The sequence below is a fragment of the Microtus pennsylvanicus genome, chromosome 7, assembly GCF_037038515.1.
Source record: "Microtus pennsylvanicus isolate mMicPen1 chromosome 7, mMicPen1.hap1, whole genome shotgun sequence".
In the NCBI taxonomy this organism is placed as follows: Eukaryota; Metazoa; Chordata; class Mammalia; order Rodentia; family Cricetidae; genus Microtus; species Microtus pennsylvanicus.
Genome location: NC_134585.1, coordinates 3247584 through 3262762, shown reverse-complemented (window position 1 = coordinate 3262762; position 15179 = coordinate 3247584). Strand labels below are relative to the sequence as shown.

At 51.7% G+C, this 15179-nt stretch overlaps 1 protein-coding gene across 5 annotated transcripts; it reads left to right on the top strand.

Annotated features, from left to right (window-relative positions):
• The first annotated feature begins 300 nt into the window (after nucleotides 1-300).
• On the top strand, nucleotides 301-11181 carry LOC142854265 (HLA class II histocompatibility antigen, DP alpha 1 chain). 5 transcript variants are annotated; one of them, XM_075979582.1, is made up of 6 exons: nucleotides 1158-1237; nucleotides 4558-4624; nucleotides 4866-5111; nucleotides 5368-5649; nucleotides 5749-5899; nucleotides 9174-11181. In XM_075979582.1, exons 2-6 carry the CDS (start codon nucleotides 4576-4578, stop codon nucleotides 9178-9180), a joined length of 735 nt encoding a protein of 244 aa, XP_075835697.1. In that variant the 5' UTR covers nucleotides 1158-1237; nucleotides 4558-4575; the 3' UTR covers nucleotides 9181-11181. The 5 variants fall into 5 exon arrangements, with proteins under 5 accessions (XP_075835698.1, XP_075835693.1, XP_075835696.1 ...); XM_075979583.1 differs by lacking the exons at nucleotides 1158-1237; nucleotides 4558-4624 and adding an exon at nucleotides 301-555; XM_075979578.1 differs by lacking the exon at nucleotides 4558-4624 and having other exon boundaries at nucleotides 567-1237; nucleotides 9174-11180.
• Nucleotides 11182-15179: the final 3998 nt, after the last annotated feature.

Genomic DNA, 15179 nt, shown 5'->3' with positions numbered 1-15179 from the left:
ACCCAGTTGGGAACGGCCGACCCACTCCCATCGACTGCTAGCAGAGGGAGCACTGACTGGATGTCCCGCACCGCTTCCATGACATTGATCTCACACATGAGCTTCTTTGTCACCCAGTCGAGGGCAGCCACATGACCCCGACGACCTCCTAATGTCAGGTGTCTGTGGAGGTGAAGCAGAGTTGACTCAGGGGGCGCCCTGACCTGATGGGGGAATCATTCGGTCAGCCCCGCCCCAGCCCCTCCACAGACGGAGGAAGCGATGCAGCAACCAGACGTGCACTGCATAACCGAGGCCGGCACAGCTCCTGCAGCTGAGGAAACGCGGCCACACGAGGTCACGAGTCACACAGCAGGGGGATGGCTCATCAGGGAAGAGCTTACCACAAAAGCACAAAACCTGAGCCCAGATCCCGGCCACACGTGTAATCCCAGCGCCAGGGAGGCCAAGGAAGACAGATCCTGCTGGACACACAGTCCAGGCGGCCAACAAGCTCCAGGTTCAGTGAGGAACCCGCTCAGCAGTAAGGTGGAGGACTAAAGAGACGGCTGAGCGGTGAGTACCTGCCGCTCCTGTGGAGAACACTGGCTTCGGTTCCCAGCACCCACACAGCGCTCACAGCTGTCAGTAACTCCAGTTCCAGGGGATCAGGCACCGTCTTCTGGCCTCTGTGGGCACCAGGCAGGCATGCGGTGCCCAGACATACACACGGACCAAACACTCATACACATAAAATGAAATGAAAAATATTGAAAAACAGTGGAGGAAACATCAGAGATGATCTGGTGGCCAGGGTGATAGCGATGTGGGGAACGTGGGAGACTTTCTATCTAGCAGCAGACTCCAGTACAAACACCCAGCACTGGGAGGGTGTGTGCCTCACCCTCTCAAGTCCCCACCCCAACAGCCCCCACCCCAACCCCTGTCAGCTTCAGAAAACTCCCTCCTCTTCAGCCCCCTTTACCCAGCAACAGCCGGGTCGGCTCTCCGGCTTCTCTGATTGGCTGACCCAGCCTCGCTGGTTTCCCCGGTCTCAGGCTACAGGAAGCCGCCGGGTGTCAGGGTTTCACCTGTCCCCAATCTGTCTCAGTTCTCTTCACTGTCCTGTGATCACAGTCATCAGCGTAGATCCCCAACCCGTGCTCTGAGGGGAGAATGTTCCAGAGTAAAGCTGAGGTCCTGAGAGCCTCCTTCCTGGCTTTCCTACTGAGTCTCCCAGGATCTGCGGCCATCAAAGGTCAGGAGGATGGGGGACTGGGGTCATCAAAGATCAGGAGGATGGGGGACTGAGGTCATCAAAGGTCAGGAGGATGGGGGACTGGGGTCATCAAAGGTCAGGAGGATGGGGGACTGAGGTCATCAAAGGTCAGGAGGATGGTGGGGGGCACAAGGTATGAAGGGAAGGTTCTCCAGGAGTGGCAGTGCACCAGGTGTGGAAGGGAGGTGCACCAGATATCGGGGTGTGCCAGGTGTGGAGCTGGACTGAAAGTGGTAGTGCACCAGGTGGGGGGAGGTGCACCAGGTGTGGAGGGGAGGTGCACCAGGTGTGGAGGGGAGGTGCACCAGGTGTGGAGGGGAGGTGCACCAGGTGGGGGCGTGTACCAGGTGTAGAGGAGAACCAGGTGGGGGGCGGTGCACCAGGTATGGAGGTGAATCAGGTGTGGTGGTGCACCAGGTATGTATGGCAGTGTACCAGATGTGGGGGTGTGCCGGGTGTGGCAGCGCACCAGGTTTTGAGGTGCATCAGGTATGGAGGTGTACCAAAGATATAAGAGCTAGCTAGCAACACACTTAAGTGATTGGCCAAGCAGTGATTCAAATAATATAGTTTCTGTGTGATTATTTCAGGTCTGAGCTGCCAGGAATGAATGAACAGTTTCTCCCAACAATAGATAGATATATGATAGATAGATAGATAGATAGATAGATAGATAGATAGATAGATAGATAGACAATAGATAGAGAAAGGTAGGTAGATAGGAAGATAGATGATAGATGGATAGGTAGATAGAGATAGATGATAGTATGGGTGTATAGATAGATAATAGATGAAAGACAGACATAGATGATAGATAGATAATAGACACATAGGTAGACGATAGACAGAAAGATAATTTTTTAAAAAATATTTATTTACTTATTATGTATACAATATTCTTTCTGCCTGTATGCCTGCAGGCCAGAAGAGGGCACCAGACCCCATTACAGATGGTTGTGAGCCACCATGTGGTTGCTGGGAATTGAACTCAGGACCTTTGGAAGAGCAGGCAATGCTCTTAACCTCTGAGCCATCTCTCCAGCCCCAGAAAGATCATTTTAGCCAGCCTAGAATAAGAAAATTACTTCTGTGTCTCTCCCTCACTTTTTGTAGCACCGGCCTCTCTAGCATCAACCAAATGGACTTTTCCTTTCTTCCCTTCCACAGCTCACTTCCTCTCTTCTCATCGCTAGGTCTTGCCTCTTTAGCCATCTCCCTTTCAGGCTGCACACTGTAGCCACCAAGACCTTCCTAAACCCCAGTCTGATGTCACACCCCTGTCAAAACCTTGTGAAAGTTTTCTGGCTTTCAAGTTGGCATTAAATTCCTAAGGTCAAGAAGTCTGTCTTGACCTCTCTGGCCCTTTCTTCCTGTCTCCTGTTCCATATCTGAAGTTCAGTGCGGAAGCCTCTGTGGTTCTCCGAATGCCTGGACCATTCTTCCCAAAGTGAGAAATTGCATTGCCCACAGCTTCAGTTCAACAGTTCACTCATGGGGAACAGTGCCTTCCCGGATGCCCGGACAGTAGACAGCATTCAGTGCCTGCCGCAAGTTCTGTGCTCTGTCCTCACCCTTTTCTGTCTGCTCCTGCAGTCAGTGTAAGCGTGGGGGCTAGGAACCAGGCCATATTGCTGTTTGGTGCTCTCTGTCTCTCTCTCTGTCTCTCTCTCTGTCTCTCTCTCTCTCTCTCTCTGTGTGTGTGTGTGTGTGGTGTTGAAATAGGGTCTCACTCTGTGGCTCAGGAAGACTTTGAACTTTTGGCCTATCCTCTTGCCTCAGTCTCCCAGATGCTGGGCTTGCAAGCCTGAGCCACCACGCCTTGGCTTGTAGTAAGTAGGTTTTTAGCATATTTTTTTCTGGATGATGTTGACTTCTTAGTATGAGAAGTACTGAGGACTGAGCCCCACGAACGTTGATTAAGTACCCCACCTCTGAATTGTCTGAGGTTCCTCCAGCTTTTTGTACTTTTTATTTTGAGATAATTCGGAACTAAATTGTCCAGACTGGCCTTGAAACTGAGATTCTCCTGCCTCAACTGTAGCTGGGATTACAGGCCTGTGACATTAGATGGGTATGAAAATGACTTTTGGAGGAAAATGCATTGTTTCATATCTGACTGATCTTTAGAACCCAGAATCTGTGAAAATGATTAAAAAGTGTAAGCCAGGGGGAGGGGGAAAAGTATAGCCAGTTTTTAAAAATAATTTATTTATTTGTGTTTTGTGTACATTGGTGTTTTGCCCTCATGCATGTGTGTGTGAAGGTGTCAGATTCCCTGATACAGGAGTTACAGACAGTTGTGAGCTGCCATGTGGGTGCTGGGAATTGAACCCAGGTTCTCTGGAAGAGCTCTTAATTGCTGAGCCATCTCTCCAGCCCCAATTCCCAATTATCTTTTTTTTTTTTTTTTTGCTTTGTTTTGTTTTTGGAAACAAAGTTTCTCTGTGTAACAGTCCTGGATCTTACTCTAAACCACACTAGCCCCAGATTTACAGAGATCCACCTGCCTCTGCCTCCCGAGTTCTGGGATTAAAGGGGTGTACCACCACCACTGCCTGGCATGAGCCAGTTTTAAATGGTGCTTTAAGGGTTTTTTAATCTCCCTTTTCACCTGTTTTATGAAGAAGATTCCTCTGGCTCACGAGGAACCTGAAATCCTTCTGAGGGAACATTCTGTTGCTGCTGAACAGTCCAGGCATAGACGCTCCCACCTGCCCGGGCCGGGGATCCACAGGGAAGAGGCAGGGACGCCCAGCCCTCCCGACTCTTTCCCCACCATTCTAAATCCACAACGCCCACATGTTTATCACATTGTTGCTAACGATAGCTTGTCTTGTGTTTGTTGTTTCTAACAAACTAATCAAGACTAAAAAACAAAAGATCAAACCACACAGGGATTTCAAATTCAACAACTTCTATAATTCCATTTAAAACAAAATAAAAAATGTTTAAAAATGTATTGAAAAATAAAGTTTGAAACCATTGTCAAATCCGTCCTCAAGATGCTCAAGATAAAAAAAAAATGGTCATAATATCAGCACACACTGCAGGTGTGGGCTTATGAACTGAAACAGAAACCCAGCGACCATAAAGAGCCCTACAGCTCAGTAAGCTTTCCCCTCAACTTTCAATTTTCCGCCCGCCTGTCCCTCCATCCCCGTCAGTTCAAACCTAACTTCACATCTGCTGTTCTAGATCTGAGAGCCATCGGGAGAAGACCGTCTTTCTCCTAGTTTCTCATCTCTGTGTGACCTGGTACAAGTTACCTACTCTCTCTGAGTCTCCTTGGTTACTTCTAGGGGAGTTGTAACATCCACATGAGTCAAAGACATAACCTACTAGCAAATGCCTGGCGCTTGGTGCTCAGTGAGTTCCCGGGACCCCTGCAGAATCACGGGGTTCTGCCTGGGAGTAAGCAGGGAAGTCTCTCCAGCCTCCTCTCCCCTGTAGCCCCCCTCCCCTGCCCGCTGTTTTCTGTTGCTCCTTCTCCCCACATTTCCCTCTGTCGGCCTTTTCTGACTTTATGAATAACTCCAGCCATCCCCCCGCCTCAGCACCACACAATAGTTCTTACATTTGTCCATCCTTCTGCATCTTGTTTGAACAGCGGACCATGTAGCAATGTACGACATATTCGCACAGACGCAAACGCCGTCAGGTGACTGCGTGTATGAGTTTGACGGTGATGAACAGTTCTACGTGGATCTTGACAGGGAGGAGACAGTCTGGGGCCTGTCAGAGTTCAGCACGGTCTACGGCTTTGACGCCCAGGGGGCTCTGCCCTACATCGCCCGCCTGAAGAGCAACCTGAGAGCCTTGATCCAGAGACACAACATCACCCAGGTCCCCAGTGGTGCGGGTTCTCTTGCTTTTTCCTCTGCCACCCGGAAGGAAGGGTGGGAGGGCCCTGGCCCACACTCAGAATGGGAGCCCTTAACTCCTTTTGCTGATCTTCTGCTGTAAGTGGGGGACTGGTGTTGGCTCAGTGTTAGGAGTCTCCCAGCTCTCGCTCTGGACCCCAAAGGTGCTGTGAATTTAGACTGCAGCAGAAGACACCGGGTAGGAACTCAGTGACTATGCAGAACTCACCAGGTCCTGTCTCTTCCTAGAGCCTCCCGAGGTGACCGTGTTCCCCAAGAACCCCGTGGAGCTGGGTCAGCCCAACGTCCTCATCTGCCACCTCGATAGGTTCTTTCCCCCAGTGCTCAACGTCACATGGCTTCGGAACGGGAAGCTGGTCACTGAAGGGACTTCTGAGACCGTCTTTCTGCCCAGCACGGAACTCAGATTTCACAAGTTCCACTACCTGACCTTCGTGCCCACGGCCGAGGACGTGTATGACTGCAGGGTGGAGCACTGGGGCCTGGACCAGCCGAGCCTCACTCACTGGGGTGAGCAGAACTCCCTCCTCCCCCCAGCACCCCAACACGCCTCTCCCGGGACCTCGCCGCCAGCAACCCACTGTGCTAACTGTATCTCATTTCCCACAGAAATGCAGGAGCCGCTCCAGGCTGCCGAGACCATGGAGACTGTGGTCTGTGTGCTGGGCCTGGTGGTGGGCCTGGTGGGCATCGTCATTGGCAGTGTGTTCATCGTAAGAGCTCGGCACTCGGGCCACGACCCCCGGATCCAAGGACTCCTGTGAGCAACTGTGGAGGTGGGAACGTTAGGGTGGAGTCAGGGAGTCTACTCCTCTGTGCAGAAAGGAGGGAACATTCACACTGATGAAGCAGACACATCTCTCGACGGCGAGCAGGACAGAGCTATGAGAGGCGTCACTGACAACCCTGGGAACCCAAGGCTCGGGCCCCGCCCTGAGCATCTGCGCTTGCAGCCCAGTGTTATCCGTCCTCCATGTGAGGGTGCTAACGCCACTGCGGTTTGATGCTTGAGAGACGCTTAGGCGTCTTTGTGCACAAGCGCTTTAAGGCCAAGGCCACACAGGCTGTCTGTAACTTTCTCACTGCCCTGCCTTTCAGTGAAGAAAGAGACCAAGTTCAACCAAGGTCTAGTCTGTCCTGCGCATGCGCGTAACTAGGTCTGTTGTAATGGCTGACGCAGTTTCCCGTCTCTACTTGGACCCACTTGTAGCAAAACTCATATAAAAGCTCCCTTCTGGGCTTCTATTTATCAAAACCTATTTATCAAAATCTATTATATTTCAAATTCTTGGTTTTTTAATTCTCCCGCTGGATAACGATCTCTCCACGATGACGGCGCCTCTCACCTTCGTCTTCTCGTTCTTCACTCTGGACCTCGGGGCCAAGGTTAAGGCCCCCCCTCCACAGAGGTCCCACGGACTTCAGGGCACCCCTGTTCTGACTCCGCGTTCATTCGCTCCTCTGTTCCCTTACTCTCAGGTCTAGCCTTTCCCCCACACCATATGTAAACACGCTAACGTATTTAGTGAGTTTCCCATTACATATAGTTACTGCGCACAATGTGTGGCAGTATTCACCGTTCCTGTGACTTTAGTGAGTTCAGATAGCATTGTCCTGCACGTCTAATTTGAACCTCTGGTCCGTTCTGCTCTCACCACCCACCTGTCTCTACACCTCTGGGATACCTGCGCTGTGTCCGATTGTCTCTTAATATTTTCACACAGACCTGCATCTCTGGGATTCATGGACCCTAGGAAGCAGTTGCAGGAAGCTGGGCATGTGGCCCCTTCCCTTGGCTGTATGCTGCCTGTCCATTGCCACTGCTACGTCTATGTTGGTTCCCAGTCTCCTGCAGTGTCTGCAGCCACGTCCACCCTGGCCCTGTGCAGTCTCCTGCAGTGTCCACAGCCACGTCCACCCCTGCCCTGTCTGGTCTCCCGCAGTGTCTGCAGCCATGTCCAGTCTCCTGCAGTGTCTGCAGCCACGTCCACCCTGGCCCTGTGCGGTCTCCTGCAGTGTCCACAGCCACGTCCACCCCACTCTGTCCAGTCTCCTGCAGTGTCCACAGCCACGTCCACCCCTGCCCTGTGCGGTCTCCTGCAGTGTCTGCAGCCACGTCCACCCCACTCTGTCCAGTCTCCTGCAGTGTCTGCAGCCACGTCCACCCCTGCCCTGTGCGGTCTCCTGCAGTGTCCACAGCCACGTCCACCCCACTCTGTCCAGTCTCCTGCAGTGTCCACAGCCACGTCCACCCCTGCCCTGTGCGGTCTCCTGCAGTGTCTGCAGCCACGTCCACCCCACGCTGTCCAGTCTCCTGCAGTGTCCACAGCCATGTCCACCCCTGCCCTGTGCGGTCTCCTGCAGTGTCTGCAGCCACGTCCACCCCTGCCCTGTCTGGTCTCCCGCAGTGTCCACAGCCACGTCCACCCCTGCCCTGTGCGGTCTCCTGCAGTGTCTGCAGCCACGTCCACCCCTGCCCTGTGCGGTCTCCTGCAGTGTCTGCAGCCACGTCCACCCCTGCCCTGTGCAGTCTCCTGCAGTGTCCACAGCCATGTCCACCCCTGCCCTGTGCGGTCTCCTGCAGTGTCCACAGCCACGTCCACCCCTGCCCTGTGCGGTCTCCTGCAGTGTCTGCAGCCACGTCCACCCCACTCTGTCCAGTCTCCTGCAGTGTCCACAGCCACGTCCACCCCTGCCCTGTGCGGTCTCCTGCAGTGTCTGCAGCCATGTCCACCCCTGCCCTGTGCGGTCTCCTGCAGTGTCCACAGCCATGTCCACCCCTGCCCTGTGCGGTCTCCTGCAGTGTCCACAGCCACGTCCACCCCTGCCCTGTGCGGTCTCCTGCAGTGTCTGCAGCCACGTCCACCCCACTCTGTCCAGTCTCCTGCAGTGTCCACAGCCACGTCCACCCCTGCCCTGTGCGGTCTCCTGCAGTGTCCACAGCCACGTCCACCCCTGCCCTGTCTGGTCTCCTGCAGTGTCTGCAGCCACGCCCCCATCGTGTCTCCTTGCTTTTACGTGATCAGCAGCTCTGTCCACGTTCCTTTAATTACTTCTAGTTGTGAACATCCTCACTTGTGGCTTCTCTGGGCTCCATTGTTCTTGTTCTGGTAGTTTCTGGCTTGCATCCTTTGCCCATTTTTTGGAATCAGTGCTTCTGGAAGCTGACAGGGGTTTTCCCTGCCATCTTGCTGGCGTCATCACCCAGTAGGGCTTCATTTCTCTCTGATGGCTCCCTGCAAGTCACGAGGTTTTCTGTGCTGCTGACTCTGTGCCACAGAGGCTCCGGGGAAGACAGGTTCCCCATAGGGCAACATGGGGGGGGGAGACATGAGCAAGGCTAAGGCTGCCCTGTCATCAGCCAGCACCCCCCCCATCCTACTGCCTCCTGCACAGAACTTCCTATGGGCATTGAGCCCCTCTGTACGCCGAGTCTCTGTGTAGTCCCTCAGACTCGAGTTCTCTTTGGACTTTTATAATTTTCCATGCAATGTGAAGGGAGGAGGCTGGGACCTCTCCTAGCGTATAGCCTTATGATGAGAAGCCTGTCTGTCCCTTCCTTCCTTCTTTCCTCCCTCCCTCCCTTCCTCCCTCCCTTCCTCCTTACGCTGGGATCAAAGCCCTGCACCTCCACACCAGGCTAGGAGCCCCTTCTTCACGATTTTTATCTGTAGAGGTTAGCACACATCTTGGCATTTAGTAATTCCTCCATAAACATCTGTTGATCTGCTGGAAATAGTGTTTAATCCACTACTGATTTGTCCAAAGCCTCACTTGTCAAAGGCTAGGAGCAGGCTACAGGCTGTACGAGGATAAAGATGTTCTGTGGCCCCACCATTAGGAGACAGCCTCATAACTGCCACCGTGGTAGAAAAGGACATCACACAAACATGAGCAAGGCTCCGAGGAAGCCTCGTGGAAAGCAGGGCTGAGGAACTGGGCCAGGGAGCCATAGGGAAAGAGAAGGGGAAGGCAGGTGGGATCCCAGACTCCCTCTTGAACCTGAGGTTGACGGTGACTGTGTCTCGCTGCAGGTGCTGACTTTCTGAAAAGAACACGGCCTTGGGAAGGTGCTCTGACCTTGTCTCTGCCTCCATCCTCAGTTGTGATGTAGCCCCAGCTGTCCTGGAACTCTCTATGTCCCCAGCTGGTTTGGCACTCTCAGAGGGCTTTGCCTCTCTAAATGACTTACTGACCTTAAAGTGCTATGTATGTCCTTAGTATCGCTGCAGCAAAGCAAAGGTAGCAGGCAGGAGTTGCTGTGATTCTCATCAGATTGGACACCCTTCCCTGGGCTCCACAGCTCCGGCCTGGACACCCCTCCCTGGGTTCTGCAGCTCTGGGTTCCTGCATGATCACTTTACTGTCTCCTTCTAGAGAATTCCTAAGAACAACTTTTTCTGTTTCTGAGCTGGGAGACTCAGCCTTTCTGGACGGAAGAGGCCACTTACGACGAATGTCTCTTGACAGTGTGGCTTCAAGTGACGCCATGGGAGCAGTTACCAAGGGTTCTGACCTAGCTTTTGGGGAGAGTCTGAGAGTTCGGATTGGCCCTGGAGAGGGGACAACAGTGAACGGGGATGAATATTCGTTTGGGTGTAGTTTGAGAAGAGATTGGCCCTGCCTCTGGTTTGACTGTAATAAAACGCCTTTTGGCAAACTTTCGCTTCTTCTAATACATAAGTTAAAATTAAGATGGTATCTCATGGGTACTTACAAATTCTAGCATTTTTACTTATAACTGGACAAGGAAATAAGAAGAATCCACACTCACTTTGTGGGTGCTGGGAACTAAACCAGAGTCCCCAAGAACAGCCGGTGCTCTTGAACTCTGGGCCATCTTCAGACTCTGATGTGGGATCTTTGATAAAAACTAATTTCAGTAACACATGGCTGTACTTCTCTGTGAGTGTGACGAGATATTTTGTTGTGTGTGTACAATGTGTCGTGCTGAATCAGTAAATTGTCACTCATCATCACGATCAACTGTCATTTCTCTCTGTCGGGAACATTCAAAACCTGATGTCATCACTGATTGGCCATCCTCTCTTCCCCTGACGCCATCACTGATTGGCCATCCTCTCTTCCCAGCCCCTGACGCCATCACTGATTGGCCATCCTCTCTTCCCAGCCCCTGACGCCATCACTGATTGGCCATCCTCTCTTCCCAGCCCTGACGCCATCACTGATTGGCCATCCTCTCTCCCCAGCCCTGACGCCATCACTGATTGGCCATCCTCTCTTCCGCTGACACCATCACTGATTGGCCATCCTCTCTCCCCAGCCCCTGACACCATCACTGATTGGCCATCCTCTCTTCCCAGCCCCTGACACCATCACTGATTGGCCATCCTCTCTTCCCAGCCCCTGACACCATCACTGATTGGCCATCCTCTCTCTCTCCCCAGCCCCTGACGCCATCACTGATTGGCCATCCTCTCTTCCCAGCCCCCGACACCATCACTGATTGGCCATCCTCTCTTCCCCTGACGCCATCACTGATTGGCCATCCTCTCTCTCCCTCCCCAGCCCCTGACGCCATCACTGATTGGCCATCCTCTCTTCCCAGCCCCTGACACCATCACTGATTGGCCATCCTCTCTCCCCAGCCCCTGACGCCATCACTGATTGGCCATGGTCTCTCCGCAGCCCCTGTCACCATCACTGATTGGCCATCCTCTCTCCCCAGCCCCTGACGCCATCACTGATTGGCCATCCTCTCTCCCCAGCCCCTGACGCCATCACTGATTGGCCATGGTCTCTCCGCAGCCCCTGTCACCCTCACTTGGTGTGGGAGGTCCTTCTGTCTATGTGCTGCTTTTATTGGTTAATTAATAAAGAAGCTGCTTTTGGCCAGTGGCTTAGCAGAGTATAATCAGGCTGAAAGATATATATAGAGAAAGTAGGCGGAGTCAAGGAGACACCCTGGAGCTGCCAGAGGGGATAGATGCAAGCCTCCAGCCATAACCTTGCCGATAGGTCACAGTTATATGGTAATATATAAAATAATAGAAATGGTTTAATCAAAGATATAGGAGCTAGCTAGCAATATGCTTAAGTGATTGGCCAAGCAGTGATTTAAATAATACAGTTTCTGAGTGGTTATTTCGAGTCTGGGCAGACGGGAACAAACACAATCACTGGTCAGCCATCTCTCTCCAGACGACATCATGGTTCTGCTCTCCCCGTCCACAGCATCAGACAATTCAGTGTCCACATGTGAGGACTGTGTCTTCCCATATCCCACTTGCTCATCCCGTGCCTCATGTGGATTTCAGTTGTTACTTGCAGCTGTGTGATAGTCCAGTGTACATACGCCACATTGCACCTGTGTGATAGTCCACTGTACATACACCACATTGCACCTGTGTGATAGTCCACTGTACATACACCACATTGCACCTGTGTGATAGTCCACTGTACACACCACATTGCACCTGTGTGATAGTCCACTGTACACACGCCACATTGCACCTGTGTGATAGTCCACTGTATACACACCACATTGCACCTGTGTGATAGTCCACTGTACACACGCCACATTGCACCTGTGTGATAGTCCACTGTACACACGCCACATTGCACCTGTGTGATAGTCCACTGTACATACACCACATTGCACCTGTGTGATAGTCCACTGTACACACGCCACATTGCACCTGTGTGATAGTCCACTGTACACACACCACATTGCACCTGTGTGATAGTCCACTGTACATACGCCACATTGCACCTGTGTGATAGTCCACTGTACACACGCGACATTGCACCTGTGTGATAGTCCACTGTACACACCACATTGCACCTGTGTGATAGTCCACTGTACATACGCCACATTGCACCTGTGTGATAGTCCACTGTACACACCACATTGCACCTGTGTGATAGTCCACTGTACACACCACATTGCACCTGTGTGATAGTCCACTGTACACACGCCACATTGCACCTGTGTGATAGTCCACTGTACACACGCCACATTGCACCTGTGTGATAGTCCACTGTACACACGCCACATTGCACCTGTGTGATAGTCCACTGTACATACACTACATTGCACCTGTGTGATAGTCCACTGTACACACCACATTGCACCTGTGTGATAGTCCACTGTACATACACCACATTGCACCTGTGTGATAGTCCACTGTACACACCACATTGCACCTGTGTGATAGTCCACTGTACACACCACATTGCACCTGTGTGATAGTCCACTGTACATACACCACATTGCACCTGTGTGATAGTCCACTGTACACAACCACATTGCACCTGTGTGATAGTCCACTGTACACATGCCACATTGCACCTGTGTGATAGTCCACTGTACACACGCCACATTGCACCTGTGTGATAGTCCACTGTACACACGCCACATTGCACCTGTGTGATAGTCCACTGTACACACGCCACATTGCACCTGTGTGATAGTCCACTGTACACACCACATTGCACCTGTGTGATAGTCCACTGTACATACGCCACATTGCACCTGTGTGATAGTCCACTGTACACACACCACATTGCACCTGTGTGATAGTCCACTGTACACACGCCACATTGCACCTGTGTGATAGTCCACTGTACACTTGCCACATTGCACCTGTGTGATAGTCCACTGTACACACGCCACATTGCACCTGTGTGATAGTCCACTGTACACACGCCACATTGCACCTGTGTGATAGTCCACTGTACACTTGCCACATTGCACCTGTGTGATAGTCCACTGTACATACACCACATTGCACCTGTGTGATAGTCCACTGTACACACCACATTGTACCTGTGTGATAGTCCACTGTACATACACCACATTGCACCTGTGTGATAGTCCACTGTACACACCACATTGCACCTGTGTGATAGTCCACTGTACACACTACATTGCACCTGTGTGATAGTCCACTGTACACACGCCACATTGCACCTGTGTGATAGTCCACTGTACATACGCCACATTGCACCTGTGTGATAGTCCACTGTACACACGCCACATTGCACCTGTGTGATAGTCCACTGTACATACGCCACATTGCACCTGTGTGATAGTCCACTGTACACACGCCACATTGCACCCGGTGGACACTTACGTTGCACTCTTTGTCTACATGTGGTGTGTGTATATATGTGTGTGCTTGTGGTGTGTTTCATATATGTGTGCTTGTGGTGTGTTTCATATGTGTGTGTGCTTGTGGTGTGTTTCATATGTGTGTGCTTGTGGTGTGTTTCATATGTGTGTGTATTTGTGGTGTGTTTCATGTGTGTGTGTGTTTGTGGTGTTTCATATGTGTGTGTGTTTGTGATGTGTTTCATATGTGTGTGTGTTTGTGATGTGTTTCATATGTGTGTGTGTGTTTGTGATGTGTTTCATATGTGTGTGTGTTTATGGGTGGGCGCATGTATGATGTGTGTGCATGAGTGTGCTCATGCGTGTGGAAGCCAGAGGTATCTTCTTGTTCATGCTCCATCTCATTTCTTTCATTTTAAAGATAATTTCTATCTATCTATCTATTTATTTATTTTTATGTTATGTGCGTTGGTATTTCGCCTATATGTATGCCTGTGTGAGGGTCTCAGGTCCCCTGAAAACGAAGTTACAGACATTTGTAAGCTGCCATGTGGATGCTGGGAATTGAAACCGAGTCCTCTGTAAGGGCAGCCAGTGCTCTTGGCCACTGAGCCCGATTTATTTTATTTTTAATTATGCACACGTGTGTGTGTGTGTGTGAGTGTGTGTGAGTGTGTGAGTGTGTGTGTGTGTGAGTGTGAGTGTGTGTGTGTGAGTGTGTGTGAGTGTGTGTGAGTGTGTGTGAGTGTGTGTGTGAGTGTGTGTGTGCGTGAGTGTGTGTGAGTGTGTGTGTGTGAGTGTGTGTGTGTGAGTGTGTGTGTGAGTGTGTGTGTGCGTGAGTGTGTGTGAGTGTGTGTGTGTGAGTGTGTGTGTGTGTGAGTGTGTGTGTGTGAGTGTGTGAGTGTGTGAGTGTGTGTGTGTCAATGTGTGCATGAGAGCACAGGTGCCCACCGAGACTACAGGCGTCGGGTCCCCCTAGAGCTGTAGTTATGGGTGTGGTGAGCCGTCTCATGAGGATGCTGGTGTCCAAACTCTGGTTCTAAGGGAGAGCAAGGCGTTCCCTCACCTGTGAGCCATTTCCCAGCCTACCTCTGTGTCCTGGCTGACTTTCTGTGTCATCCTGACACAAGCTAGAGTCATCAGAGGAAGGAGCCTCAGCTGAGGAAATGTCTCCGTGAGATCCAGCTGGTAGGCATTTTCTCCATTAGTGATCAGTGTGGGAGGACCCAGTGCATGGTGGGAGATGCCATCCCTGGGCTGCTGGTCCAGGGTTCTATAGGAAAGCAGGCTGAGCAAGCCATGGGGAGCAAGCCAGTAAGCAGCACCCTCCTTGGCCTCTGCCTCATCTCCTGCCTCCAGGATCCTTCCCTGTTTGAGTTCCTGTCCTGACTTCCTTCAGTGATGAGCAGCAATGCTGAAGTGTGAGCCTAATAAACCCTTTCCTCCCCAGCTTGCTTTCTGGTCAAGGTGTTTCATCGCAACAATAGAATCCCTGCCTAAGACACTCCACCTTACTTTTTGAGGTGGTCTCACTGAACCTGGAGCTGACCTATGTGACTAGACTGGATGGCCAACAGATTTCATGGATCTGCCAGGCTCTGCCTTCCCAGGGACATGTTACAGACACGCTCCACCATGTCTGGGTGTTTATGTGTCCTGGATTCCAGACTCAGGTCTTCATGCCCATGTGGCAAACTCTGCCCACAAAGGCACCTGCCCAGACCCAGAAATCTGTGTTTGTTACAAACCCCGCAGGTGACTCTTTGGAACTGAAGACCCAGGAGACTTCTCAGATGCGGCCAAGCTTGACAACCGTTTATTTCAGCATCTTTGACAAAGACTTTCAGAAATTTGTTGAGAGTTCTCTTTATCTGGGTAGACGGTTATCTGTTTTTATTTCCTTTCTCTTTCTGAGACAGGTCTACGTAGCCCTGGCTGGCCTGGAACTCATTCTGTAGAGTAGGCT

Bases quoted from the DNA above. Each gene is read 5' to 3' on its own strand.
- LOC142854265 (XM_075979578.1), top strand. From the start codon at position 1,156: ATGTTCCAGAGTAAAGCTGAGGTCCTGAGAGCCTCCTTCCTGGCTTTC. The intron at 1,238-4,865 runs GTCAGGAGGATG...TTGTTTGAACAG, and splicing joins AGGATCTGCGGCCATCAAAG to CGGACCATGTAGCAATGTAC. The intron at 5,112-5,367 runs GTGCGGGTTCTC...GTCTCTTCCTAG, and splicing joins CATCACCCAGGTCCCCAGTG to AGCCTCCCGAGGTGACCGTG.